Here is a 27,848-nt window from a genome sequence, read left to right as displayed (position 1 = left end):
TGCAAGTCAAGTGCTAGAAGAGCCCAAGAGGAAGAGGTATCACCTCCTGCTCCAGCAGTCAAGGAAGGCCCTTTGTGAAGGCAAAACCTGGAGTCCCAATAAGATTTCAACAGGCAAATAGGAAATGGAAAAGTACTCGGATCTGAGCCAAGTGGGGCCCAGAGTCTGAAAATCCAGAATCCAGATCCAACTTACCAATTTCAGTTGTGTGATCTGCATGATCCTGGGCCAGTCCCTTACACTGTCAGCCTCAGTTTCCTAAGCCCCAAGATGGGGGAAACAATAGCACCTACCTCACAGGGCTCTTGTGAGTTAAAATTAGATAATATTTGTAAAGTATATTGTAAACATTAAAGAATTATGTAAGTGCTATTAAGAATGGTGGCAGGTAAATGAAAAGGATGCTCTGGAGAAGAGTAAGACAGCCAGAGTGGTCAGAAGGGACAGTTCCTGTAGGGAGATTAAGGCAGGAAGACAAATTTGGCAGATTCCAATGGGTCTTAAATTTACCTTTTAGGCAAGAGGGAGATTTCCAAGATTTGCTCGTAGAAGTGTGATATATTAAAAACAAAAACAAAAAACAAAAAACGATGCCTTAAGAAGACTAATAATGACAGTGCCATGCAAGAGGGACTAAGGGGAGAACAGGAGTACAAAGGGCAGATCCAGGAAGTAAAGTTGAGGCACTGGGTATATGGAGACCAAATGAAAGATGAATTGACAGGACTTTAAATAATTCATACATAATAACAAAACTGCAATTCCTACTCTGCCCCATAATTAACATGGGATGGTCAAAGGAAATCAGCATCATATAGTGGGAAAAGGGCTAAGGTTTTCACATTTACTAATTGTTAGGCAAGCCACTGTATGTAAGCTCCCAGAGAGTGAAATGGTAACCTTTAAGATTTCATTCAACTGTAAATCTATGATGCTATAATTCTAAAAGGGAACTTCAAGACAGGAAATAAATTCTGTAAAACAAGCCATTCCAACACCTAAAAGAGGAAAGTAATAAACCTCAAAGGTACGAAGTCCTTTTCAGATTCAGCAAAAAAAAAAAAAAAAAAGAAACCACACCTGTCAAATTATAATTATCTGATCAAGGCAGTATGAAAATAAAAGGCAGAGGTAAGCCACTCTACCATATTATGCAGACATTATTAATAAATTAATTTATTTGAAGTTGTTTCCCATTTACGTTAGATGACACATACCTTAAAACAGCAGTGCCTTGTTATAGGAAAACGTTGCAAAATGGCTAGATGACAACACACTCTTAGCAAAATTTGACACATTTACAAATTCGTATTTTTAAATAAACCTTGAAGTTAAAGGAAAACAGAATAAGGTAAATGAGGAAGGCTTTTTGCGAGAGAGAGACAGAGAGACAGAGAGAGAATGTGTGTATGTATGTGTGTGCGCATGCATACTCATTCGCCTCTACACAGCCTGATAAAAGTAACTAGTGCTATACTACTCAGAATTTAGCATGTTTTGGACATCTTAAAACTTCAAAGGGAATCAGCAATTTGCTACAACTACCTTAGTAAATGGGTTTTGCCACAAAGTGTCGCATCAGTTTACATATACCTTTGCTGCTCTACATCCTCTCCTCCGTGTCCTGCTCTCAGTCTAAAAAATGTCTAGAAGCATGTGCTTCACAAGTAGCTGCAGGGACAAAGATCAGTGGCTAACATGCCATAACATGGACCAGGGCTTACCCAGCAAGAGCAATAGACTAAAAAAAAAAAGGGCTTTTTACTTTCCAAAAGGGAAGAAAAAAATCATAGCTCTTCAGACACCATTAGTCCTAAACTAATTTGCTTGACATTGATTGCATGGCTTCTAAAAATGATAAACATGTGAGATCACCATGAATAATATAAAATGCCAAGGAAAAATACATATTACAACCAGTCTTTTTTCCATAGATAGTAAACACACCTTTAATTCTATTAGCCGTGTTTCTTAACAGCTCAGTGTTATGAATATATTTTCTCTCTTTCCCTTTTAATAAATGTATATAACCCTAAAATGTTTCTCTCACCTCTCAAAATTACAATATTAAGGAACTACACATAAACAATATAGGCTTTTAACAAATCATGCTATTCTGTTTTTGGGATGAAAACAACTGCCCCCAGTGAAATCCTCCCCCAGTACTTTTGGGTAAACACAATGTTAACCTTGGGTCCTGCTGAGCTCATGTTCTGGCAAGTCCAACAGAGCTAAAAAGGCTTCAACTAAGGACTCAGTGAGGGACTCCTCACGATGGAGAGTCTTAATGGTCACCAGCCCCTCCCTTCATGACGATGAGTTTTTCAGCAATGGTACTTCAAGAGTACATGACACACATTAGTAAAGGGAGGACCTACACTGATGAAATAACAGAAACTTGAAGTAGAAGAAATTACTATACAATATCAACTTAGTTACAACTAAGGGATTAAGATAATAATGTACTTCAAGTACATAAATAGCTGTTAAAGGAGAAAGAAAAATATTAAGTTTATCTCTATTTTCTACTGAAGGCAGAGCAAAAAATCCTTTCCACTGGTACAACAGGGATTTCACACCAATATAGGAAAGAACCCTTATAGAAATCTGGTTGAAAGAATAAAATGAGTTTGATTCCAATCAAGAATGAGACTCTTAAAAAGTTAGTTTCTATTTCCTTTTAAAGCTTTACTTTCTCCAAACACCCACCATAATCCCAAGCATTCTCACTACAACAAAGAGAAGCTGTTTGGCGCAATGACTTCTAATGGAAGTTAATGTGATTCTGTATAGTGGTAAAATATAATTTTATACAAGATCAAAGCCACAAAAATAGCTCTTCATTAAAAAATAATCATTGATCTAAGATTTGTAGCTAATATTTTAAAATAGTCCACAAGAGATTCCATTTAATTTTTTAAAAACCTATAAGACATGCTGAGTAAAAATTTTAGTCTTTAAAATCTTTAGTTGCAGTTTTGGTTCTTTAGGATGGTAAGCTAGCTTATTTGGAATCCAATATACAAAATTTAGAAACCAAACACATTTCTTTGAGCCTTTTTTTAAATGGGAAAGGGGCTTAAGTAGTCCTTTCAGCATGTAAAATCATCTGATGTATAAACTGACACAGACAAACCAGAGGTACATATCACACAGTATGCTCAATATTCTAACATGATAAAATGCATTGCTTTAGGAGAGGTCCCTGTGCATAAGCCAGCTTGCATAGTAAAATAGTCATGATAAGCCAGACATCAGTAAAGGTTAAGTAGACACTGACTGAACTGCTCCCAAAATACCAGGTATGCATTTTAAAATGCTATGATGATACATTTAGTTAGTATCTTTAGGGAAGAAACTGTTTCACTTTAGTAATTTTTCTAGGCAATTTATATATCATTTTAAATGACAAATTTAAATTTTTAAATAATTTTGAGAATAACTCTAAAAGTTAATACACATTTCCATGATGTTCAATACTTCTACTGAACATGATTTAACTCCTTGAATAAGTCAGGAACATACTTATGAACATTATCGGGCAGTGATGTCTCTAAGGGAGCCTGGAATGCCATGCTTTCTTAGTTCTTGTGTATGATTTTCAGGCTTTTTTCTCCAATCTCACCATGACCATAACTCTGACTGCTGTCAATGTGCCCATGCACCTAGTAAACCTCCACAACTATGCCAGGGATTCTTAATGTAGAGTCTATGACCTTGGATCTAAAAAAATCTTTTTTGAAAACTGTTTCAATTTATTTCTTTTGTAATTCTATATATTTTATATTACACATTTTAAAATGTTATTCGAAGGAGGATTTAGACTTTACCAGACTGGCAAAGAGATACATGAAACAAAGAAGTTAAGAAGCCCTGCTCTCTATATATTCAAGTTCGCAACTTCTAATCTGTCGTGGACTAGGAAGTCAGAAAACCACACATAACTGCTGTGTGTAAAATAAAATAGCAAGTGTTCTTTCTACTGACCTGAGTTCTCCTTCTATGAGTTAAGTACATTAGATTTAGTACAGAGACATTATGATAACTATCATGGTGCTAAGAGGTATATTTTTTTATTCCAAAGTATGTACAAGATAACTGGAATGGCCAGATAAATGACTTCCAGATGATTGAGGCATATATTGTAGATTATCTAATATGTATTCATTTGAATTTTAATATTAAGCACCCACTAAACATTAACATCATTGGCTTTCCTTTAACAAGGAATTTTGCACTCTGGTCAGCTGTTGAACATTCTGTTTTTCTTGCTCCAGCTACTGAACATAAAACAGATTTCCTTCTGACGATACTAATCTAATCTGCTTAAATGAAAGTGGAATCAAGTCAAACAGATAATGTATATTTCAAATACATTCAAAGATCATTCTTAAAAAAAAAAATATTGAAATAGACCCTGTGCTTTCTTCTTATGTTTCATGATTAAATACTAATAAGGCTTGGATAACTACATATACATGCAATTTTTAAAACAAATTGCTAACACATAAACTGTCAAGAAACCAGAATTAAGGTGATTTTGACCAGCTGCATATAAATGCTTTACCACTGACATTCCTGAATTTAACTGATGTAATAGTTTTCTTTAAATAAATTTTCCACATGGCCTTCCCATAATCTTTATAAATTGTTACCATATAAAGGTTAGCCATGAGAAAGCTTTTAAAAATTTGATTCAAGATGTTCCCATTTACCTATTCGTATTTAAGGCCACTTTGGTAAAGGCATTGCAGCAAGAACACAGAAACAATAGCATATTTTCTAATATTTATTTTTTTCACCTGCAAACTGTAGCAAAACATGATCAGCTTTATTATGCAGACAGGTATCCCTCTACATTTTAAAGAACTTAGGCATGTATAAATAGAAGAGCTCTTTAGGAAAGAAAAAAAATAACTGAAGAATGAACAAAACCTCCCAATCTTGACTTAATAACTTCCAGTAGCAATGGATAAAATGATTTAGTTCATTCATTCCAAGAGATATGACAGCACCTTAAAGTGGCTGATCTCCAGTAACATTTCTCACATGACAATGTGTTAAAGTTACAAATACTGATATGCACAAATAGCTAATTTCTAAGAAAAAAATATGTACAGTACTGCAGCATAATGAACGTGGTATCTGCAATAACTTATTAGCCAATTTTACTATACATGATACCGCTACCTTTTCTGCCAATTCACATATTAAAAGATGTTGCCAGAGCCCTCTGTTTTGCACATTTTACCTGGTGTTTAATACACAATGCAGGCTTTTTAAAGACTTCTCTTGTGTTTAAAGCTAAATCAGTGAAACGAGACAACAGTGCAAGAGGCGGAGAGATGTTAGGTGACCACAATAAAAGTCCGTTCCAGTAAAGTGTCTCTAAGGCTATAAGAAAGGATTGGTTGATGAACTTCCTGTAGGAAACTGTCCCGTTGGTGCACCAGCCTAAAAGTAAACAGAAGGCAAAAATAAACACAAAGAAAATACGCTATAAATTAAAGTCTTAAGATGCTAGCTTCATTAGAATAGGAAAGGGAAGCCCTATTTCTATAAAATGTTGCTTGTGATGTTTCAGCAAAGGACTGAGCAGGTGTTTGCACGCTCGCCAACTGAAAATTACAATCTTTAGAAGAGGATTGACTATAGATAACCTGTTTGAATTTAAACAGCCTTATGAGTGCCATGGCATCAGAATACTAACCTGCATATAGAAAGATTCACATGTTTCTTTTCCTAATTTGAAAGAAAAATAGCTTCATGTTTCTGAAGTTAAATTTGTAAATAGTAACATGTGTTCAAATACATACAATTAGAAAATTAGGCAGTTAAACTTACTTACCATGAAAGGGTTACTAGACACTCCAGCAGCTGCCACTTGACCAAAAGGGGTCACCACTGGCTTGCTTTGTCCAAATGCTGCAAAGCCTGCACCTTGTTAAACACAGACCCATCAATTATAATCCATACATGAAAAGATGCCTCTATGCTTATGAAGTCTCATAATCAACTTCTTAGAAATTCCATTTTTAGCAGGATAGAGTATAATAGTAATGTTAAAGATTTTTGTGAACTATGCCCTGAGATTTCCCGGTCTCTCAAATTTCAGATGTAAAATTTCATATAGAGTATCTTAAAAACAAATATCTCTCAAACTATTCTTGGCTTGCCTCAACCACCAAAATACCTTAGATAACTAACACTCAAAAGATTCTGTCATATAACAAGCATTTATTAGGTGTCCATTAGTGGGGATTCAAGTACAAAGGTGAGACAGCCTCTGCCTTCTAGGAGTTTACACTATTCCAGAATATCTTACAATTGACTTTAATTATCAGGAAAAATTCTAATTTATTATGTTGTCAAATTATGTTTCATGTGAAAGCATAATAGTACCAGACAATTATAAATTTTAATTCACAGATGATAACACATAGATGACAATTTTCTTTAAGTGAAGGACTGGCCATATCTGTCCTCTACTCAATAAATTCCAGTGATTCTCTATTCACTCTAAGATAAAATAAAAATTACCTTGACTTTTAAAGGCATTCACAACCTGACTTCAATGTATTACTGTGGCTTCATTATATATTATACTAATAGGATGAAAGTTCCTTGAGAATAAATAGAGATCATTTAATTCATTGCCTTTGCACCCCCAGATTCTAGAAAATCACTATCAGATGGTACACAGACACTTAATAAATGCTGACTGCCTAGTAAAGAAAAGCACTCATAAAATGAAATCATAAATCCTTAAAGTACAAAAAGTGTGTATACATATATATACGCATAGACAAACACAGACAGACACAGACACATACATACACACTCTCTCTCTCTCTCTCTCTCTCTCTCAAAGTGATCCCTTTAAAACAATGTCTAGCTTAATGCTGTAAGCCACCCATGAGTCATATCTTACCATTGGGCTGCTGAGAGAAAGCTGTTTGTTGAGGAAAAGCTGCTTGGGCTGGGAAAGCAGGCTGCTGGAAACTACCACTGAAGCTAGTCGGAAGACTGTAGGAGGCAGGCGTTCCAAATCCTGTTGGCATACTCATGGATGCTGTCCCAAATGTCGCCGCTTATAGGAGGAAAATAATTGCCATTAGACAAAAAAATGTATTAGAAAAAAAATGTATTCTTACTCCTCCTTCTACTGAGGCCAAACAGTCAGCATCATAACAAAAATGTGCTTAATCAGAATTGTATTAGGATGGAACCTAAGTAAAAAATTGGGCATTTTTAAAAATTAATTTGAAGCATTGTATTTTGAAGATTTCAGCTCTTAATAATCTCTATCCTTTCATTCCCCCAAAACACATTTTCCTGCATAAAATTAGCAGAGTGGTCACTAGAAATAGTTTTTAAAAAACATATTCTCAAAATTCAGACGATATGTATTAATTTAGATACCGACAAAAAACTCCATACTCCAAATAACTACAAACAAGGCAAAACACATTTAAAACAAAAACATGCAATTCATGTTTGCAAGTATAAAGAAAAAGATAGCGTTGCTAAGCTAATGAAATAACAGGAAAAAATTATGCTTTACTGTTGTTGAACAATCCAGGTAGAAGAACCTTCCCATTTCATGTGTACTGGGAAAAATATATGTGAACAGAATTATAAAAACTAGTGACAACACTCTAAATCCAGGAAAACAGTATTTACATAATGAGTTCCACTAAAACTGCTTTAATAAAAGGCCAATTTCTTTTTCCTCAGACTATCAACTGGACCATTCACTTAAAGCATAGAAGTGATAATATACAATATATGCTGTATTTCTCAGAGCACCTGAAAGCATTTTGTAGATTTTTGCCAAATTAATTCTCACACCACCAAATATACATGTAATTAACCCTAATTTCTTCTTTTAGAATGTGACACAAATATACTCATTTTTCCCCATCATGTTCCTTTACAAATTTACAAAATCATTTAAGAAGCATCTGAATTTAAAAGGAAAAGGCATGGGATAAAAGAGGGCTTTCTAACAAATGATTTCTTGACATAACTCTGACAAATACTTCTTGAGAAAGCACTGCAAAGCCAAAGTGAAGACATACACAAATGAAATTCACTGGGATAATATGGTGCAATGGTTTGCTAAATCCAAAAGGTGTCACTCAAGCTACTAGAACAGAAACTTCAAGGAAGACACTGAAGAAGCTCTAGGTACAGACTAATGTGACCATGGAAGTAAGCAATAATACTTTGAACAGCATTTTTTAAAAATATCGAATTATAAGTCATAATTTAAACCTATGCCAAACATCCATGCCCACTCCATTTAAAACATGGAAGAATCCTACTAAAATTCCCACATGCAAAGAATTAGAAACCAGCAAGAAGCTTTAACAAGCAGGGAAACACTGAGCCACATGTAGCCTATATTATCAGCTGGGGCAACCTACCAAAATGAGCATGAGGAAACACGTGAGAGTGCACTGTTCCTGACAGGCCTTAGGGAGAGCCATAAAGAGATCAGACAGTGTCAAATAATTTAGATTTATTTATGGACAGCCATTTATCAAATAACATTACTTTTATTTTATAAAGGGCTAAATGTGAACAGATGCCTTTTTAGAAAGTGGAAACACTTCGTTACTACATAGGAAAAAAAGGATTTATGCTAAACAGACAGCAAATATAACCAGGGTAGGAAAAAAATCCTGAAAATCAGCATTATTTTTCAGTTATAAATCCAAATATTAGAAAGTATTTGGTAGTTTCAACAAGCAATTAGATGTGATAAATACCATTCTAATAAGAAAACAACTACTAAGAGTCTAATGTCTACATAGGCCTATTTATTCCTATCATTAAATTGTGTCCCCTGGGGGAAAATGTTATCTTATACATTATAAGCCACACACAAAATATCCATTCCAGGGCCCATCTAAAATAAAATAGAACAATGTCTAAAAAGTCACATTCTCAAAAAAGTTCCCCCCAAACTGTGAAGTCACATTGTTTACATAGGCATTGCATATAAATTTTTAACTTAGTACATTAATTTTAAAATGACAACATAACCTTAGTTAACAAAGGGGGAAAAAATGTCCAAGCACAAGAAAAGGTTCACAACATGGATTCCGTGGAGAAAATTAACAGTCAGTATAAGACATAGATGTTAAAATAATCTGCAGGTCATATGCCTCCTCAAGAATTAATTTATATTTACAGTTTTACAGTTACATGCAGTTATCACCTCATTTAACTAATACTGCTAAGAAACATTCTATGGCACTGAAGATTACTATCTGAATAACTGAAATTGTTATTTTATCCATTTTAAGGTTTCATATACTTTTTTTAAAGTAGGCAGCAGACATTTGAAAATGTTTATACTTGGACCATTCTTTTCCTTCCTCTCCAATATAACAACCAACCCCCCCATATATATGCATATGTTTGTATGTTATGTAAATGTATACACACACAAATATATGTACATATGTACACGTGCATATGTGTACTTAAATAAAAAAATAAAATTTTCTCCACTGGCTGCTCTACTCTAGGACTTATCTGCTTGTTCAGGGAACTCATTCTTGGGATATCCCCACCAGCCTTGGAACTGAGCCTCACCACAATCAGCTCTCTGACTCAATACAACTTCCACTTAAGGAGGGAGCTAAGCTCAGGCACCCCATCCCATCCCTCCCCTGGACACCCTCCTCTGGGACTTCTCCACCATGTTCCCACCTGGCACCTTCTCCTCTCTCTTCCCTTTCCCTTTGCTTAGCTTCCTTTTGTGTGCTATCTCCCAGAGTAGATGGTAAACTCCTTGAGGGCAGGGACTGCCTTTCTCTTTTTGCTTTTGTACAGCTTAGAGCAGTGCCTGGCACACAGCTGGCACTTTGTAAATGCTTATTGACAATATGTGTCTATATGTACTACATACAACTTAATATGTTAAATTTCTCTAAGTGAAAGATGAACCTTAATTAAGAAATATGTAACTGCATTATGTCAATATCAAATTTAGAAAAGATACAGTCCAAAAAAACAATGAAATGTAGTGGTAAGAATCAGAAGACCAGGTCTATGCTGCAGACCTGATACTTAATTAGCCTGTGATCCTTATGTCTCTGAGCCCTAGTTTACTCATATATAAAACAGAGATGACACTATCTCTATTAAGGACCTCACAGACTTGGTTTGAGGAAAATCATCTATGAAACTTAAAGCATTATATAAATGTGATTTATTATTACTGAGACGATAATAATCAGCTAGCTTAAGTAAAATATCACAGTATTTTATTATTTATTCTGACATTTTATACCAGTAAAATGACAAAACTACTCAAAAAAGTTTTGAAGGAAAAATAACAGCAGTAAAGTAAAAACTTCAGCTAATGTCAACATTCATCATTCAATATTCATACTAAATTAAATTCTGTCAAACATAAACTGAAAGAGTTGCTAGTAAAGAGAGGTTAATTTGGTGAAAATATTTTAAATTTATTCATTAAGACTTACATTATGATCTCATTTGGTTGGCATTTAAACATTAGCAGCAAAATTGTTAAGACAGATAAACACAAAAACAAAAAAAATAGCAAGGCAACAGCAGACACTATCCACCCCATATCCTTGAGGAGCTGCAATGGCTTTGGTGAACAGATTAGTAAGACACAAACCAAGACAGTATCATAGACGAGGCTGTGGTCCAAACCAAAAGAGTCAAGAGGTAAAAATGAGTAGGATTTTTTAAAAACACAAAGTGCATTATACACATACATTTCTCAGCCAGGTATTCAAGGTTTCCATCAGATAGAAGACATGAAGAAATCTTACAAATGGTCTGTATTACGCATTATAGCAAGCTGTTATTAAAAAACTGTTAAAAAATTTCTGTAATAACTTTTATAGGTATCCTGATAAACTCCCATGATAAAAGTTTAATTATATTTAAAAAGGTAATTTGGAAAACAAATCAATTCTTGCCTCATTAGTTTTTCATTATGGGCAAATCTGCTACTTCCTTGGTACCTCTTTTAAAAAGCACTTCCTGGTTAGCCCCAGTGGAGAGAGAGGCAGTGCAGCATTGGGCCCAACGTCAAGAAGACCTGAGTTAAAATTTCAACTCATATACTTACTGTATAATCTGAACAAAACACTTAACGTCTGTCTGCCTCTGCTTCCTCATCTATACAATGGGGGTGATAATAACAACTACCTCTCACCCAAGGATAACATTTTTAAATGCTTTGCAAACCTTACAATGCTATATAAATTCTAGCTATGAACATCCCCCCAAAGATTACCAACAAATATACAAGATGAGTTTTTTTCTGACCTGGTGCTCCTCTGGTACTGGTCTGGAAGGGGTTTGTAGATGATGCCACAGAAGGACCAGGTGCAGCAACAAATGGATTTGTGGAAGGTGGAGCTGAAAAGAAATTATGATAACCAATAAAATAATTATTATTTTTTTATTAAAATATTCTATATATTTATTATGTAATCCTACAGTCTGTTCCATAGAAGAATATACAATTTCTAACTGATTATATAAACAAGTTTGATTACATTCAAGAAACTCAGAAACATTCTTAAAATATACTCTTTTAGGCATTTATTTGTGCAGCATGTCAGAAACTGGAAAATACACAAGAAATATGAACCTAACGAACACTTTATGTTACCTCCAAATGGAGCAGGCACACTTGAAGATGCAGGTTGTGTCTGTGTAGCAGCACCCACTGGTACTGTTCCAAAGACATTGCTGAAAATAAATATTTAAAGAAGTCAAAGTTGCGCAATTGAAAAAGAGCTTCAAAAATCTTTAAGGGTCTAATTATGAAGACATAAAATAAAACAGAGGGTAATATTCAAGGTAGCCAACCAACTCTTTATGCATAACACAGTTTAATAGAAGAAAAAAATATATAAATAATCCTAGAACTCAGTCATTGACTTGAACTCTTCTTCCACCTTAGCCTTTTTTTTTAAAGAGATGCCAAGTGAGGTGATTTTACTTTCACTTCTCTCTCAATGCAAGAACTAAATGGGAATTCAAAAAGGGCAACTTAGGGTAATAAATTAATAAAAATTAAATTATTATAAATTAAATAAAAAGAAATAAAAGTACCACCACCACCCCCATGCTTTACTTACAGAAAAACCTAAAGTTGAATACAGTATCCAATCCTCAGGTATTATTGGGGTCTCTGTTAAATTACCTTGTACTTACTTTTCTATGTCCTATCTTCATACTCATCCCAGGAAATATGAATTCTCTAAGGAATATGTTCATTTTTTCTTGCATTCCAGTGCCTAACAGTGCTTTGTACATAGCAGGTACTTAACGCTGGACAAACTGAATGGGAAAATTGTAACTTTTGTCTTGTCTCACTTCTCTAATCTATGAAATGTGGAAGTCCTTGTATCTCTCAGATTTTAAGATTCTTGTTACCAAAATATCAGAGTTCATGGTAAGTATAATTTACCACCTACTATCAGGAGTGCTTATTTACCAGTATCAGTAGTAAACACATAATAAGTATATCAAAGCTGATACTCTCCTTTAGCAATTTTAATACAATGCCAACACCTCATCCTCTCTCTATCATCCTGGAGGACTGCTGAAAGATGGTGCTGCCTCCCAGATTTGGAACTCTGAAATTCATTCTCCACGTTTGATCCTTGTACCTACCTTTCCTACTCTCTCATTTAACCTCACACTAAATCTACTCTTCAAACATTTTCAATCCCATAGCTCATTCCTATTCTCCCAATCACTGTCTTCCACTTTGGCTCCATTTGCCTTCCCACACCCAGTCTCACTCACATGGTCTACCATTTAATTGACTCACTAATAACTACTTGAACATCTTTGGCTCCTTCTGACTGAGCCTCTGACACTCTGAATCTTCAAATCCCCATCCCTTTGATATGGTTTCTTCCTGCTTCAAGGATATTAAGTATTGGCAGGACAAAGTATCAAAGTTGAGCTGATTTCAACCACTACAAACTCATGGCATGTTAAGTTTGTTGGGTCTTTACTACTCACAGATAATTGTTAATTTTACCCTTATCCTTACCTTGTTTCCAAGAATGAATACTTTGAACATTTTCCTCTCCCTTTTAATCTGATCCTACACTTACATCAAATAACCCAGTCTACCTTCACTCTAAAGAATGAAGCCAATAACCAAACCTCTTTCACTGCTGAAACCTCATCAGTAGTATCATTCTCTCTCCTACCTCTTTCTGCTCACAGATGAATAAATATCCCTCCTGCTCCCTCAAACCCACACCTCTCTCCATTACTCCCTTTTCCTTCCTGCCTCCTCCAGCACATAACTTTACTCCAGCATTCATCTCCTTTTTTCTGCATCTTAAATTTCTCCCTAGTCGTCCTGAGTTCCTTTCCATCTGGTTATACATATCTTCAGTTCTCCACAATACTAAAACCCCCTTACCTTTGACTCTTTATTCCTAAAATTTGTGATAAAGTTGCCTATACCTGAAAGCTTTCACTTCTCCACTGTCCACACACACCCTTCTTTCCCTCAACATCTTACACTTGGGTTTCTGCCAGCACTATTCCATTAAAACTGTTCTTTTGTTTTCAGTCTGATAACTCCTCTGCAGCACGACAAACTGATAGCATCCTCCTACTGGAGTTACTTTCCTCCCTAAACTTCAAAGATATTGTACTTTCTTGCTCTCCTTCAGGGTTTCTAACCACTCCTTCCCTAGTTTCCTATTGCTTTTCCAACTCTATAATTTTGGTCCTCTTCTCTTCTGTTTCTACACTCTATTGCTTGGCAAACTCATTTACTCCCCGAGTTTCAATGAGGCAATGGATTCTAACATATAGAGGTGAAATATAACTTTGAAACAGAAAAAGTACCTGCTAACATTACTAGTAGAAGTATATGCATTACTAGAGGTTGCTGTTGAGCTGAAAACACTGTCTAATTCTGCTAGAGCTGCATACTTGTCTGACGATATACTTGACTGACTTGGTGTTGAAACAGCAGCACCTGTGGGAGCTTTAACTACTGCGCCGAAGCCACTTCCTTGGTCACCACCTAAAGTTTAAAAAATTTCTTTTAAAGATCTAGATTAAAAATTTAGCGAACTTGTAATAGCAAATATTAAATTAATGTGGCAATAAAATGAACAGTGTTTTAAAAACTGGCTTTGTACATAGATTTTGAGAAAAAAATGGCTCAATGAATAAAATAATGGGAACTAGTTTAAAAAAAGCTATACAAACATGAAGATACTATTACACAGTATGAATTTAGTGACTAAAAATTAGGTAGGGTAGGTCAATGCACATATTAGCTTGGAAAATTTGGCATTATGCAATTAAAACTAAGAAATCTAAAAGCATTTCTAAGAATAGCATACTATCAACAAATTTAAATATTAACTAGAAATTCTCTCTACGGCTGATTCTCACTAAGAACATACAACTTGAGTCTACACACATACACAGACACATATATACTATATGTGTAATGGCATACATATACACAAAAAACATTTCATTGGGTGAATAAATTCCTAAAACATTAGGTATAAAGCAAAGTTCTGTTAATTATGTATTTTGTCATTGGCGTCTACTTTGTAATGGAAAAAGGACTACATTTGGAACTAGAAGCTCTGAGTTCAAATTCCAGCTGTCATGTAGAACCTATAGACACTAAATGTTTTTAGACTTCATTTTCCTCATTTGCAAAATGGCAGGGTGAGGGGAGGAATTGGAATAGATTCCATTTCACTTCCTAATCTTATATTCGTATTTAGAAAAATTTTGCCCCTGAGACTAACTGAAGTCCTGAGTAATAACATAGTAATTCTTATAAAATCATATATTTAAACAAAAAAATGCTTTATGAATGTAAAGTCTGATCAGAAAAGCAGTTCATAAAATGCAATTATTACATGAGAAACTGCCTACTTGGGATGACATCTATATAAGAAACAAAGCTACAGGATTCCTCATTCTGAATCTTTAGAAACAAAGCACACTGGTGACACTTTTGGTCAGAATATCATGGAATATATTAATCTTCAGGAAGTATTTTTTTTAATCTCAGGTTTATAAGCAAATATTTCATAAATTGACTTTTCCTTCAGTCAAGAGATTTTGACTAAAGTTAGTAACATATAAGAAAGGCTATTTGTCTGTTGATGTTTGTTTGAAAAGGTCTGACCAAAGGGCTCACAAGTAGTTACACAGAAGCTGGGCTCTCCTCTTCAGGATAAATATTAAATAACTTTGCAAATTACTTAAAGAGAACAGATTTCCAGAACATGGGGAAATGGTTGTATAAGATTTTAAGTAATTTCTGGGATACCATCTGTGCAAAGAATAGGTACTACAAAATGTTATATCGTTAGAGAAAAACTTTCTTCACAATTCCATATGTAAATGTAAATATTTTCTCTAGAAATAAGATTAAGATTTTAAAAGCAACATAATAGAAATTTTAGCCATTTTTCAGTTTTTATAATATAAAATATTTAACTACATGTATTTTTTTAATTCTAAATTCATACAAAGTAGTATATTTTTAAATGTGCTAAACAAAGTAAAGATTAGAAAGATGTTTAGAGACTGCTCTATTAGTTATTGTCAGTAAATAAACAATTTTAGATATTGATTAAACAGATTTAGAGACATTAAGACTGTGAAAACTACCCTTACATATTAGTGGTAAAACTTGTCTGAGAATGTCATCTCCCCAGAGTTGTTACAAAGCAAAAACCTGATGCTTTTGGTAGGGTACGTTAATATTTTCAATCAGCAATGCTACTGCCATTCACTTCTTAAATACGGTCAGAGCTCCTCTGACTTGGGAATTGGGAAGTGTGATTTATTTACACTTTGGTACAAGAGACTCAGTACATCTTGTACCCTAATGACATTCATTTAATTGCTTCAATTGTATTCATGGTCACCATAGTGCATCTGACAAAGACATGAAAACAATTAAAAGAACATCAACATTATCACTGTTGAGCTAAAGACTCAAGCCCTGGGACTCTCCAATTATGAGACTTTGGTGATTTTTTCTTCATTCATTTAAATAAATAAATAAATAAATGAATAATAAATGTAAGAAGTTATCTTACACAATTTAATTGACTTTATGAGAATGATTCAAATATAATCAACCAAGAAAAATGACTGGTGATATTAAATGGACTGTGTTAAATTTCCAAAGAAGGCTTAAGGGACTATTAATATTAAAACTTTAAAGTTTCTTCTGTTTGAAATTCCTCAGGTAAATTTTCAAAATTACCTTAAGATTTTTAGCAAGGTAAACTTTGCTTTTTCAAAACCCAATAAAGTGTAATCCTCAGACTTAATGCATGCATTCGCACTGACAACCCACATGGACCTGGGGATGTTCTTTAGGCTCAGTACCTTGCCCAGTGCTGAAGATATTGTCTAAATTAGCAAGTGCCGCATATTTGTCAGTTGTCTGAAGGTTAGCTTTTTTCGTTACAACTTTATTGATGGCTGCTGCAGTTTGATGGCTCTGGGAAGAATTGAAGGCTCCAAAATCAGCACTGGAGGATTTGGGGAAGTTATCAAAATGGGCAAAATTAGCATTTACTGATCCCACACTTCCACCTGTAATGAAATAAAAACACTTGTATTTTATATGGTCTCTTCCCAATATTCTTAGATAATTGCTTATTTGAATGCAACCTTACATCCTTAAAAAGTGGAAATGATTTTTAATCTCCTTAACATGATTTTACATAATCTGTACATCTTAATTTTCAAGGTGTTCATAAAACAAAGAGTACATACCCTAACTTTTCATTTCTCTAAGTTACTAAAATTAATGTGTTACCCTAAGCAGTTATATTATTCATGAAAAACCTTTCTATTCACCAACTGTGCTAAATATAGATTATTTTTCAGTTCTCAAACTAAGATTTTGGAAAAGAGGTAAACTTGAAAGTTAAAGTTCTTTGTGGACTTCATGGAGGCACAGTTTAAACAAGATACTTAGTCTATTAAACAAAATATGAAAGGTGTTTTGTTTTGACCTGGAAACACTTGCTCTAGTAGTTCAGATTTGTTTAATTTGTAGAGGAACTACTATTAAATTTCAGGTAATTCTTCTAATGTGGAACACACTCCAAGACTGAGAACAAAAGCATGCAGCAGAAAAAGAAACAGTTCTTTTAGTCTATGATATGTATGTATTTATGTATGTATGGTTTTTACTAACCATCATTTATGCATATATAGCACATACAAGTATACACACACACACATACATTATAGATATATAGATGTGTGTGCATGCACACGTGCGCGCGCGCACACACACATACACACACAGCAGCACGTCATAATGCAAAGAGAGCTGGTCTCAGTCAGGAAGGTCTGGTTTTAAGTTCTGCTTTTGACACATACTGTGTGACCTTGGATAAGTCAAAAGTCCAAGAAGTCAAAACTATTTACACAGTAATATCTAGATGTTTTAATTTCTAACCCAATAAATATCAATGCCTAGAGCCTGCATAAAAGCTGAGAGTTCCTCAATAATTTTTTAAGAATATAAAGAAGTTCTGAGAACAAAGTTTGAGAACTACCGCCCTTGTCAATGACATCACTTCACATTAAAAAAAATCACATACATTAATAGCAATTTTCAAATACGTTCATAGAAGTCTAGAGTAAACCCTTAATGAAGATCTAATTTACAGGACTGTCAAAGATCTAGATATGTGACAATGTACTTATAAGTCTCATAATACTGCATCCTTAGATTTCAAATTATTCTGAAGCAGTTTAGTCAATTCAGGAGCTATATCCAGTCAATCAGCTTAAAAACAAGAAAGCAAAATATTTGGATTACCAAGTCTATACTTCTAAAAATGGAGGAAAGTAGTCCTCCTTTCTGGAAAAAAGGTTATTAAAATATATCAATAAATTAGAAATTTTGAAACAAATTATTTACAGTTGTGCCTTAATACTGGTGGTTTGGAGACTTGTTTGTGTTATTTGCTATATGTTATTTTTATTTCTTGAAAAGAGAGAAGATGGAATCTATGGGAAGGTCATGTGAGGACTGATCGTGGTACACAGGCAGGTAGGGCAAGCAGCTACAGCAGAAAGAGAAAACCCACTTTTTCAGAAGACCTGTGAATGGGCCAATGAATCCCAGGAACAGGAATTTAGTGGGAACTTTACCAATTTAAATTGATGTCTGTCAATTTAGATGGGGTGGGGGGAGGAGGGGAAGGTGGGGGACAGGGAAGAAGCAAAGCTATGACAATAAGCAACATGGAGTCTTAGAGAGAATCATGGTGGCTTACACCAGAACTACATGACCTTTTAGAAGGAGTCCAAATGCCAGTCTACATCAATACAGTTGAGTAGATAACTTTATCCAAAAGGGGACAGAAGCAATCATCATATATATCTAACAAATATGCTTCAATGAGCCAACAAGAACAGAAATTCCAGGATCCAATGGAAAGGGAGGGGGGAAGGGAAAAGAAAAAAGTGGGAGAGAAAGATGAAGAAGGAAAAAAAAGGAGAGGAAAGGAAATAAGAGAAAGGGGGGGAAAAGAGGAAGAAAGAAAGGGTAGATTAGAGAAGAGGAAGGAGAGAAAAGGAAGGAGGTAAAGGAGTGGGGAGGAAAGGGAGAAAAAATAGAGAAAATGTTAGTCTCTTTCCAAAGCCACTGAAACTTCCAGGAAAGTAATAGTTACCAAGCTAAGTACAGAAGGGCTAAAGCTCAAGGAAGATAAATCTTGAAGGATATCTAGGGAGCCAAAGGTAAATCTCAAACTCCCTTAAGTCTACTGTCAGATAATCTCCAGTGAGGGAAGCCCACTAGAGGATAATGGTGGGGGGGGGGGGGGGGGGGGGGGGGGAAGTGAAGGAAGGGAGGAGGAACATGGCATGGGAGGATGGGGGGAGGAAGTTATTACAGAGAGAAGACAAGAAGTTGAAGATGCCTGTTGAAGTACTGAGGCTCCCACGACCACAGCTACAGTTGTAATAAGCAGATTGCAAACGGGCTAAGACACCTCAGACAGGCTTAGGGCTAAGACAGAAAATGAGAGAAACCTATGACTTCAATGTCTTCAATGACAGTATCTGGAAGAAAGGAATCATAAGAGGGAAAATTAAATAAGCATAAGATCTGGTTCCTTGAGCCGTGGCCCACAGAATAAAGACACGTAACTTCTGTGTTTTTAAAATCACTTTAGTCACTGCATGTTTTTTGCTTAGGAGCAAATAGAGAACAGACCTGGAGGTTTCGTGTCCTATCTCTTACATATAATGGCTATGTAACCACTGAGAACATCAAGCTCCACGCAACTCTCTAAGGCTCTAAGCTGCATGGAAGGTGCCTATTTGCTTTTGTAGGAAGTCCTCCTTCAGAGCTCCCTACACCAATGCATGAACAGGTCTTATTCTTATGTTTCCCTATCGTGCTTAGTAATAATAACTTTTAAAATCCCCTAAAATAAATGTTCTATATTGTTTCCAGGCTGTTGGAGAAAACAGTAAAAGGGAAACTCTCCTTGCAGGCAAAACTGAAACAGAAAAGATGCGAGGAGGTAATAAGGAAAGCCCAACAAGCCAAGTCCCTGAGGGTACTGCTTAGGCAAGCAATCAATGGGGACACAAGCTGAAATAAGAAGGCTCCTCTCAGGTTTTCATTTAGTCCTTAAATTATAAGCTGTTAACTACTCCCTAAGGTGTGGTGTTTAGCTCCTGTTAGCTATAACATTTTTAGGTCTTTGACAATCTGATACCTACTCTTTATGGGACTTTGGCCAAGGCACTTAAAAACCTCTCTGGGCCTCAATTTCCTCATCTGTAAGAAAGACGAGCAGGGGTTGGACTTGGCCTGGGAGCAACCTCTCTGCTCTAAATCCAAAATCCCAAATAAATACACTTCTGAACATCTTTCCTACAACTATAAAATAAAGACAATGTTTTTACTACATAACTATTTCTCTGTCTCAAAAGGCTGATTTACAAGCCTTAAAACACTACTATTCCTACCAAAATAATTTTTATTTGACTCTCACAGTAATTTTGCCTTACTTATTTTCCTGTAGATATGTTACTGGGTTACCCAACTGAATTTAGTAGTGTAGGAGTGGGCTGAATAAAATTTAGAATGTGAAATATAATTTTTAAAAGATGAATTAAGCAATGAATTGAGAAGCAAAACTAAATAAATGAAATGTTAAAGAAATATAACACAAAACACAAGCTAAACTTCCTACATAATGTTAGGACTTACTGTGGACAACTTGGAGAGGAAAAGCTGAAGTAAATTCCCCATAACTGCAGCTGGATGAAAGCATTCTAAATGCTGGATGGCCAGAAATAATTTGAAGTGAAATTATAAAGGAGGGGAGGGATAATGGAAAAAATAAAATTAAAAGAAAATGCTTTAACACAATATACAAAGTTGAAAGGAAAGCAATAATCCAAAGATTTAGCCAAAGAGCAATTCTTAAATGAATTTTAAAAATAAGAATTTGAGGAAGAAATTAAAAATTTAAACACCAATTCCTACACACAAAGTCTTTTGCAAAGTAAGAAGTCAAGGTATATCTTTTCTGTTTCCTAACATTTCTGGCTTGAGTAATTAAAATTAAATTTGTTTTTCATGGTGCCAAAAGAAGAAATTATCTAATTTCCCCTACAGAGACAGGAGACCAAGTCAATAAACAATAAAACAAAATTCTACAAAAAAACATTTTTACATGAAAGCTTCAATACAGGAGAGTAAAATTTTAATAGCCTTAATGTGTAGGAAAAAAAGGAGACAATATGTTATGGATTATGGTTTAGAAAAGCCCAGGAATACAAAAGAAAGGAAGAAAAACTATTCATTTTAGGTTTCCCCAGAGCTGCATAAGGCAGGATTGTGTTGTCAGGTAATTATGTAAAATGAACTTCATAGTCATTGTTTAAAAATTTATATCTAGATTTTTTTTATTAAAATAAAAACAAAATAGTTAAGCATAATGCTATATAGCTCTACCTGTAGGCTGGGGCTGAAAAGGAGAGTGACTTGCTGTGGGGAAACCTCCAAAATTACTCGAACCACTAGACTGTCCAAATGCATCAAAGTTTGCAAAATCTGCATTTGCAGAATTCTGAGCTGTAAATGGCAAGGAACAAGACATGTTAATGAATATGAAAAAGAGAAAACAAAAGGAAACATAACAAATGAACTTATGATATTAAGGAAAATCTTTGTGTGAACCATTAATTTACATAAAATTATAAAATTAATTCTACACTACAGCACCACCTAATTCTTAAAAGTCCAGCCCAGTTTTTTACTGAAACAAATTTATGCAACATTGTCCAAACAAATTCTAGCAATTTCCTATGATGAACAATGGGGAACATATCTGCTTTATGTAAAATTGATCTGGTAAATTACGTGAAATTCTGACGATAGAATGCCAAATGTAATGATAAAGAAAACATGAAGATACAATACTTAAAATAATGGTACAGGTCTAATCAGCTTAGTGGATTCAAACACTGTAACAACCATCGCATAAAGTATTTTTTTATCTTATTTTTGCTTTATAAAATCTAAAACTATGAAGAGATTCCCTTTTCCTTTCCAGGGGTCAAAGATTAGGATTTTTACATATATTTAAAGCACCATTAAAATAACAAAAATGTTGGCAAGAGGACCACACTTCAATATCGTTCTAATTATATAAATTATGATCACTTTCAACACAATGCTACCATTCATCTTCCAACAATTATTAGACTAATGAATACTAATATTGAAAAATTAAAGGCAGCAGAAATTTTAAAACATCTACTTAAACTCAGCAAAACAAATTAAGCCATCTTGCACAAAATGAAGGTGTACAAGAGAGTAGAACCAGAAGCTGTCATGGGGTCGAGTGCTCCTGATAGAAAAGATGAGAATACTGATTAAGAGAAATCCCATGTTTAAATGTGCTCATCTGAAAAAAACTGTGAAGAGAGAAGAATCCTCTTGGGGAAGAGCAGTTTCTTGGAGAAGGGAAGCTTGAGCATGGGTGATGGGGGGGAAGACATTGACATACTTCCGCTTTTCTTTTTTCTTTTTCTTCTGAGTCCTTATCCTTCCTTTCTACCTTTGGAATTACAATGGGAGTCACAATATTTTGCTTATCACACCTTGTTCTTGATGTGAGCCACACATGGTATTTATTTCTCAGTGATGCAATTAATGTCCTTTAGCAAATAAAACAGCTTCTTTGAAAAGGGGGGAAAAGATTTGCCTTCCTCTCCGATTACCTTCCAACCACTCTGCAAGTATCTTACAAATTCTTCACATGTGGCCTCTCTCAATGCTTCTTGAGGGCATCCACTGTCTTTGCCTTTCTTCTTACTTTCAGCACTTTTACACCTTCAAATTAAACCCTACTCAACTTGCCCTTTCTGCGCCTTCGCACACTGTGCCCTCCTTGACAGCATCTCTGAGAATCCATACCTTCCTCTCTGAGCGCCCCTTCCTAACAAAACCTTTTCTCTGATCCTCCCCAACTATCAGTACTCTCTCCCTCAACTTACTTGATTGTGACTTACCTCTGTGCAGGCTGTTATAGTCCTAAATTTAGCTGAACTTTTTTAAGCTCACTGAGAGTTGAGACAATCTTATTTTGTCTATCTGTATCTGCAGTCCTTAGCATAGTACTTGGCACACTAGCAAATGCTCCCAACCTTTTCCCTCCCTCATTCCTTCCTTCCTTTTAGTCATGTTGCATCCGACAACAAAACATAAGCTCCTTGAGGGGAGGAATTGCTCCAGCTGTTGTCTTATATTTCTACTACCTAGCGGAGTGCATTGTACATAGGAGGCATGTTGAACTAAAGAGTTAGGAAGAAAACACTCATGGTTTGAAAGAACAGAAGGTTCTTCCAGAACTTAGAAATAAAAGAATGACAAATAAAACTAGCATTTATCTTTCACTTACTACTGTAACTTTATGAGGGCCATAACAAAGCCCCAACATAGTTTTGTATGAAAATGAATAAGGAGAACGTCAAATTTATAAAAGGAGTACTAAAAATTAATTTTTAAGTCAGATATATGACTTAAAAAACAGGCTTGCCCCAATTGACTACAACACATTCAGTTCTAAATTCTTTGCTGTCCAATGGAGGAACAGCTGAAAGGAAGAGGACTGACCCTACTTGGTTTGGTACCTCTCCCACTGATTAGCCAATGACAAACTTCTCAGCTTGTACTTCCAGAAGAACTTGCCTTAAAGGGAGATGTTGTGACGATCAAATTAAATATGTGAGGCAGAGACATTAACGTATGTACAAGGGGTAATCATGAGACCAAGTTCCAAAGTCTCACAAATAAATTAGCCACTCTTTGTTTTGTTTTTTAAACGTTAGACTTAGTAAGCAATAATTTAAAAGTTTAAAATTCTACCTTTAAATTATGCTTCTATAGCCATGCTTATATATATATCTGAAGGTGACTGGAGTCCATAGGAAAGCATCATGTTAGAGTAAAACAGAGAGAGTATTAGAGCTCAGGAGATGCAAACTGTTTGTGTTCTCTGAGCCTCAGTTTCCTCATACAAAATTAAAAAGTTGGACTAGATCAGAGATTCTTCACCTCTTTTTTTGTGGGATACTGATCCCTCTGGCAGTCTCATGATACCTTCTGATCCCTTCTCAGAATCATGTCTGAGTGCATACAATAAAATACAGAGGATAACAAAGGAAGCCAATGATATTTAAATACAGTGATCACAATATTTTATAAAGGTTATGGGCCTGAAGTTAAGAATCTCTAGATTAAATGTTCTCTCAGGCTCTATCCAAGCCATAAAATTTTCTGACTTACGAATTACAGACCACGGTCAACCTCCTTTCTGACTACAGCTAGAAAGAGTCGAAAGAAGACCAGAGGCTGAATTCTGCTTTCTGAATTTCCCAGCTATTATGACCCTGGCAAAAGCCACTTAATCTGAGCCTCAGTTTCTTTATCTATATATGGAGGTGGGAGGGTGTAATATACCTGCACTATTGAGTTCACAAGGCTGTTATGAGGAAAGGGCTTTTTTCGTGTTTTGAGTTTTTTTGATGAGGCAACAGGGGTTAAGTGACTTGCCCAAGGTCACATAGCTAACTAAGTAGCAAACCTCTGAGGCTGGATTTGAACTCAGGTCCTCCTGATTCCAAGACCAGTGTTCTATCCATTGTGCAAACCTAGCTGTCCTGAAGAAATAACTTGTTAAACAAAGTAATACATTGCTGGGAGAATCTTTGAATTTTTTTTCTTCTTAATAATCAACACAGTCAAATATGTGACTATAAAAATGTGGTTTGTTATAAGCTTAGCTTCAAAAAGAAGTTCAGAAATGTCACACATCTCCATTAACTGCAGAAATGAGGGACTACAGGCATAAAATACATCTACTGCAGAGACTGTGAATACGTTGTCTCTGCTGAGCTGCTTCTTTTTTCTTTCTCTTTTTTTGTTTTTTGTTGCAAGGAGGGGCTTGACAGGTGAGGGACAAATTCAAAGATAAGAGTAATGTTAATTATTAACAATAATAAACCAAAATTTTAACCACTTATAAAAATTAATGAAAATATTTTTTAAATGTTAGCAGTACAACAAAATAAAAAGGATGCTGACACATGAACTACTGAGATTTATCTATCTGAAAAAGAAAATCATACTTCCTGCATTTATATCGACACAGTTGTGGACAATTTTAATTTTAAACCATCTCCTAGATCACCAATCTATTTATGAAATGCTCAAATGAACAAAAAAACAAACTGGGGAAAAAACTGGTGATGAGAGCTTTGTCATCCATCAGTAACTTCATCTGTCCTATCCAAAATATAAAACACAAAATAGCCCATATTGCTTTGACTCACAAACAATGACTCAGATTTAGAATCAGATCCAAGGCAAATTATTTCTGAGCAAGACCACAGCCTGCTAATGGCACAAGGCCTGAGGGACTATAGGACTGGTTTCACTAGTCACTTGTTGTATGTGCTATAACCCACATGTTTGCACATGTGTATATATACCCATACACACATAGTCCTCATGTGAAAAAAAAAGACTTTTAAACTGCAATCCACTTGTAAGACACAGAATTTAGGCACTACAATGAGACTCTGCTTTACAAATTAACCCTGTGCCCTTACAGACATATGTAAACATTAGATTTTCTTTCAAAAGCAATTTTTGCCTCTCTGTAGAAAAAGTCTAAAATCTGCACCCACAAGAAATTTGGTATTTAATCTTAAATGACAGCCTTTTACACATTTAAAGAGATCAGTAATATGAAATGCTAACTCAAGTTCTAATCATTTGTTCAAAACTGCCATATTTAAGAGGTAGGAAAAAAACCTAAAATGGGCATCATAATTATTACCATGAAGTCTACAAACACTTATTAATTCAATTTACAAATTTTTTAAAAAAATGTAATAAAGAGATAATCTTAAACTGTCACTGAATTAACCATCTTGAGAATAGAACTGTTTTCTTTTCGTTTTTGTATCTCCTGGACCTAGAAAAATGCCTGCCACAAATAAGGTTTAATAAGTGCTAGTTAACTGATTTTAGAAATCCGGTATGCAATTGTTAAGTGATAAGCAGAGAGACACTGAAAATTCAACTATAGAGAAAATCCAAAAAAAGCTGAAACCAGAATTTAATTCAGGATAAAATATTATATTTGGTGAAAAACACAATATGAACTTTCCAGATTAAAAACTCCAACTTCACAACTCCACCTACAATTTGTTACTTTGTTTAATAAGCTCTTTCCTCATGGCAGCTATGCAACCCAATGGACAGAGTACTGGTCTTGGAATCAGTAGGACCTGAGTTCAAATCCAGCCTTAGATACTTGTCATTTAACTAGCTATATGACGCTGGGCCAAGTTCCAACTGCCTCGCCAAAAAAAACCCCCAAAACACACAAAACAGCCAAAGGGTCATAAAAGTGCCACTCTGTGGTAACAGGCAGGACCAAGAGTTCTGAATTTTGGTTAAAAAGCATACTAGTGCATACTTGGGAAATTTGAAGTAAAATACTTCAATTCTTCTGGCTTTTTGCTGTTCACAAATGATATCAACAAAAACAAGTGTTTCAAAACCTCCAATTCTCCCTTCTGTCCCACTGCAGATCAGAATGTCCTTATCCCAAGAACTCAAGTGGCTCAAATCACACAATTAGTATGAAAAGAAAAACAAGGAAGTTTGGAAATCATTAGCTTCCAAGTTTCATATAAATCACATTGGACATATTTCTGAAAGATGCAGACTTCCTTTTCCTCTAGTCCAAAAATTATGAAATTAAATGACAAAAGAAGCAAGAATGAGTTTAAGCTGATACTCCTATACATGGACAGGCAATAAAGAAATGCAATAAAGATTCTAAGTTGGGCTCAAAACAGCAGTGTGAAAACAAAAAGCTCTGAATCACTGCTCTCCATGTAGTTTAATGTCTCTAAGGTCTATGGACCACATACATGGAAGGACATACTCTCTGTTGCGGCAATGAAATGATCTCTGCCCTGATCCCAAGTCTTACTTCATTTTGTTTTCTACTTCTCTTACGGCTCATAATTCTACTTCACATTCTACTTATTTGTGTATTGGCTTATACATTCTTTGTGGGAGGAAACTGTGTCTGATTAGTGTTTGTTTTCCCCCTCGTTATCTAATACAATACTTAAATAATAGTCATTTAAACTGCCTGACCTATCCTATACAAATGTCAAATGTTGTCTTTTAAAGAACAGAATATTTATATTACCTTGACATTTGAAAGAAAGAATAAAAAGAATAGAGGGAAAGTCAAAATTATGTAAATTCAGAAAATCTGCACTAAAGCAAGAGAAATTTAACTCAAAAATAAAAGGGTAATTTCTGAAAGTGTCCAAATACAGGAACAGATCTGGAGAAATTTAAAAATACTTTAGATGATAATGTATCTAGAAGAGATGATGTGAAGCCCTAAGTAAAGAAAATAAGCTAAATAAAAAGACACAGGTGCTAGACAAGGAAAACTCTCCTTACTCCAATTTATGGTACTGGGGCCCAGAAACTGAAAAGTTACTTTATACCGAGAAATAAACTTGTCGTCTAGATTCTCAAATCAAAAATTAGAAGGTTCATGTTTATCTTTGGTCTTTACTTGGGACTTATCCACATTCATTACCAAAGGATTTTTAATCAAGCTAATGCATAATTCTTTTGCTACCTTCTATTCATCAACAAAGTCTTTCAACAAAATAGTCCTGTAACTAACAATGGTTAGCAAATATACAAAAAAGCTTCTTAATGTTTCAACTATCTTATCGTTTCCTTAGATGGATACATCAAAATAAGAATCCAAATTTTAATCATGATTCATTTGATAAAACTGTATGACTATCAATCCGATAAACTAAACCTGATCTGGAATGACTGACACAACATTTGTAGGTACACTGAAGTCAGTGAATTATTTGTGTTGAAAAAAAAAATCATACACACAGTCAAGAATAACATTTTTTAATCACAGTATATTTTTGAGGCGGCTATCATCAAATAAAAATCTTACCTGTATGACTGTTGAAATGTGCAAAGTTAGCAAAATTTGCTGTAGCAGTTGACTGTGGAGTTGGAGCAGCAAAGATGTCTGAGCCAAGGTCACTCAAGAGGTCAAATTGCTTCTTTTCTGGCTGCTGCTGTCCTTGAGAGCGAACTACAACAGGGGACTACAAATAAAATACCAACGATAAAGAAAGAAATCACCTCCAATTTGCTTTACCAAAATTTAGATGTTATCTCTCATCCACAAAAT

The 27,848-nt window shown here is 34.9% G+C and overlaps 1 protein-coding gene across 10 annotated transcripts in view; it reads right to left on the bottom strand.

Moving 5' to 3' along the window:
* Window positions 1-4,776: 4,776 nt before the first annotated feature.
* AGFG1 (ArfGAP with FG repeats 1) overlaps window positions 4,777-27,848 on the bottom strand; it is a 95,963-nt gene continuing 72,891 nt past the window's right edge. For 3 of the 10 annotated variants that reach the window (XM_072618060.1, XM_072618067.1, XM_072618068.1), the window contains exons 5-15: window positions 27,606-27,762; window positions 21,032-21,151; window positions 20,282-20,353; window positions 16,417-16,626; window positions 13,885-14,065; window positions 11,672-11,751; window positions 11,323-11,415; window positions 6,932-7,090; window positions 5,849-5,940; window positions 5,711-5,742; window positions 4,777-5,454 (exon numbers count right to left, since the gene is read on the bottom strand). In XM_072618060.1, coding sequence (XP_072474161.1) covers window positions 5,349-5,454; window positions 5,711-5,742; window positions 5,849-5,940; window positions 6,932-7,090; window positions 11,323-11,415; window positions 11,672-11,751; window positions 13,885-14,065; window positions 16,417-16,626; window positions 20,282-20,353; window positions 21,032-21,151; window positions 27,606-27,762 — 1,302 coding nt within the window. In that variant the 3' untranslated portion in view covers window positions 4,777-5,348. The remainder of the gene's footprint in view (window positions 5,455-5,710; window positions 5,743-5,848; window positions 5,941-6,931; window positions 7,091-11,322; window positions 11,416-11,671; window positions 11,752-13,884; window positions 14,066-16,416; window positions 16,627-20,281; window positions 20,354-21,031; window positions 21,152-27,605; window positions 27,763-27,848) is intronic. The other 7 variants (XM_072618062.1, XM_072618069.1, XM_072618061.1 and 4 more) reach the window with 6 other exon arrangements.

The sequence above is a fragment of the Notamacropus eugenii genome, chromosome 6 (genome assembly GCF_028372415.1).
Source record: "Notamacropus eugenii isolate mMacEug1 chromosome 6, mMacEug1.pri_v2, whole genome shotgun sequence".
In the NCBI taxonomy this organism is placed as follows: Eukaryota; Metazoa; Chordata; class Mammalia; order Diprotodontia; family Macropodidae; genus Notamacropus; species Notamacropus eugenii.
This window is presented reverse-complemented; position numbering and strand designations above follow the sequence as displayed.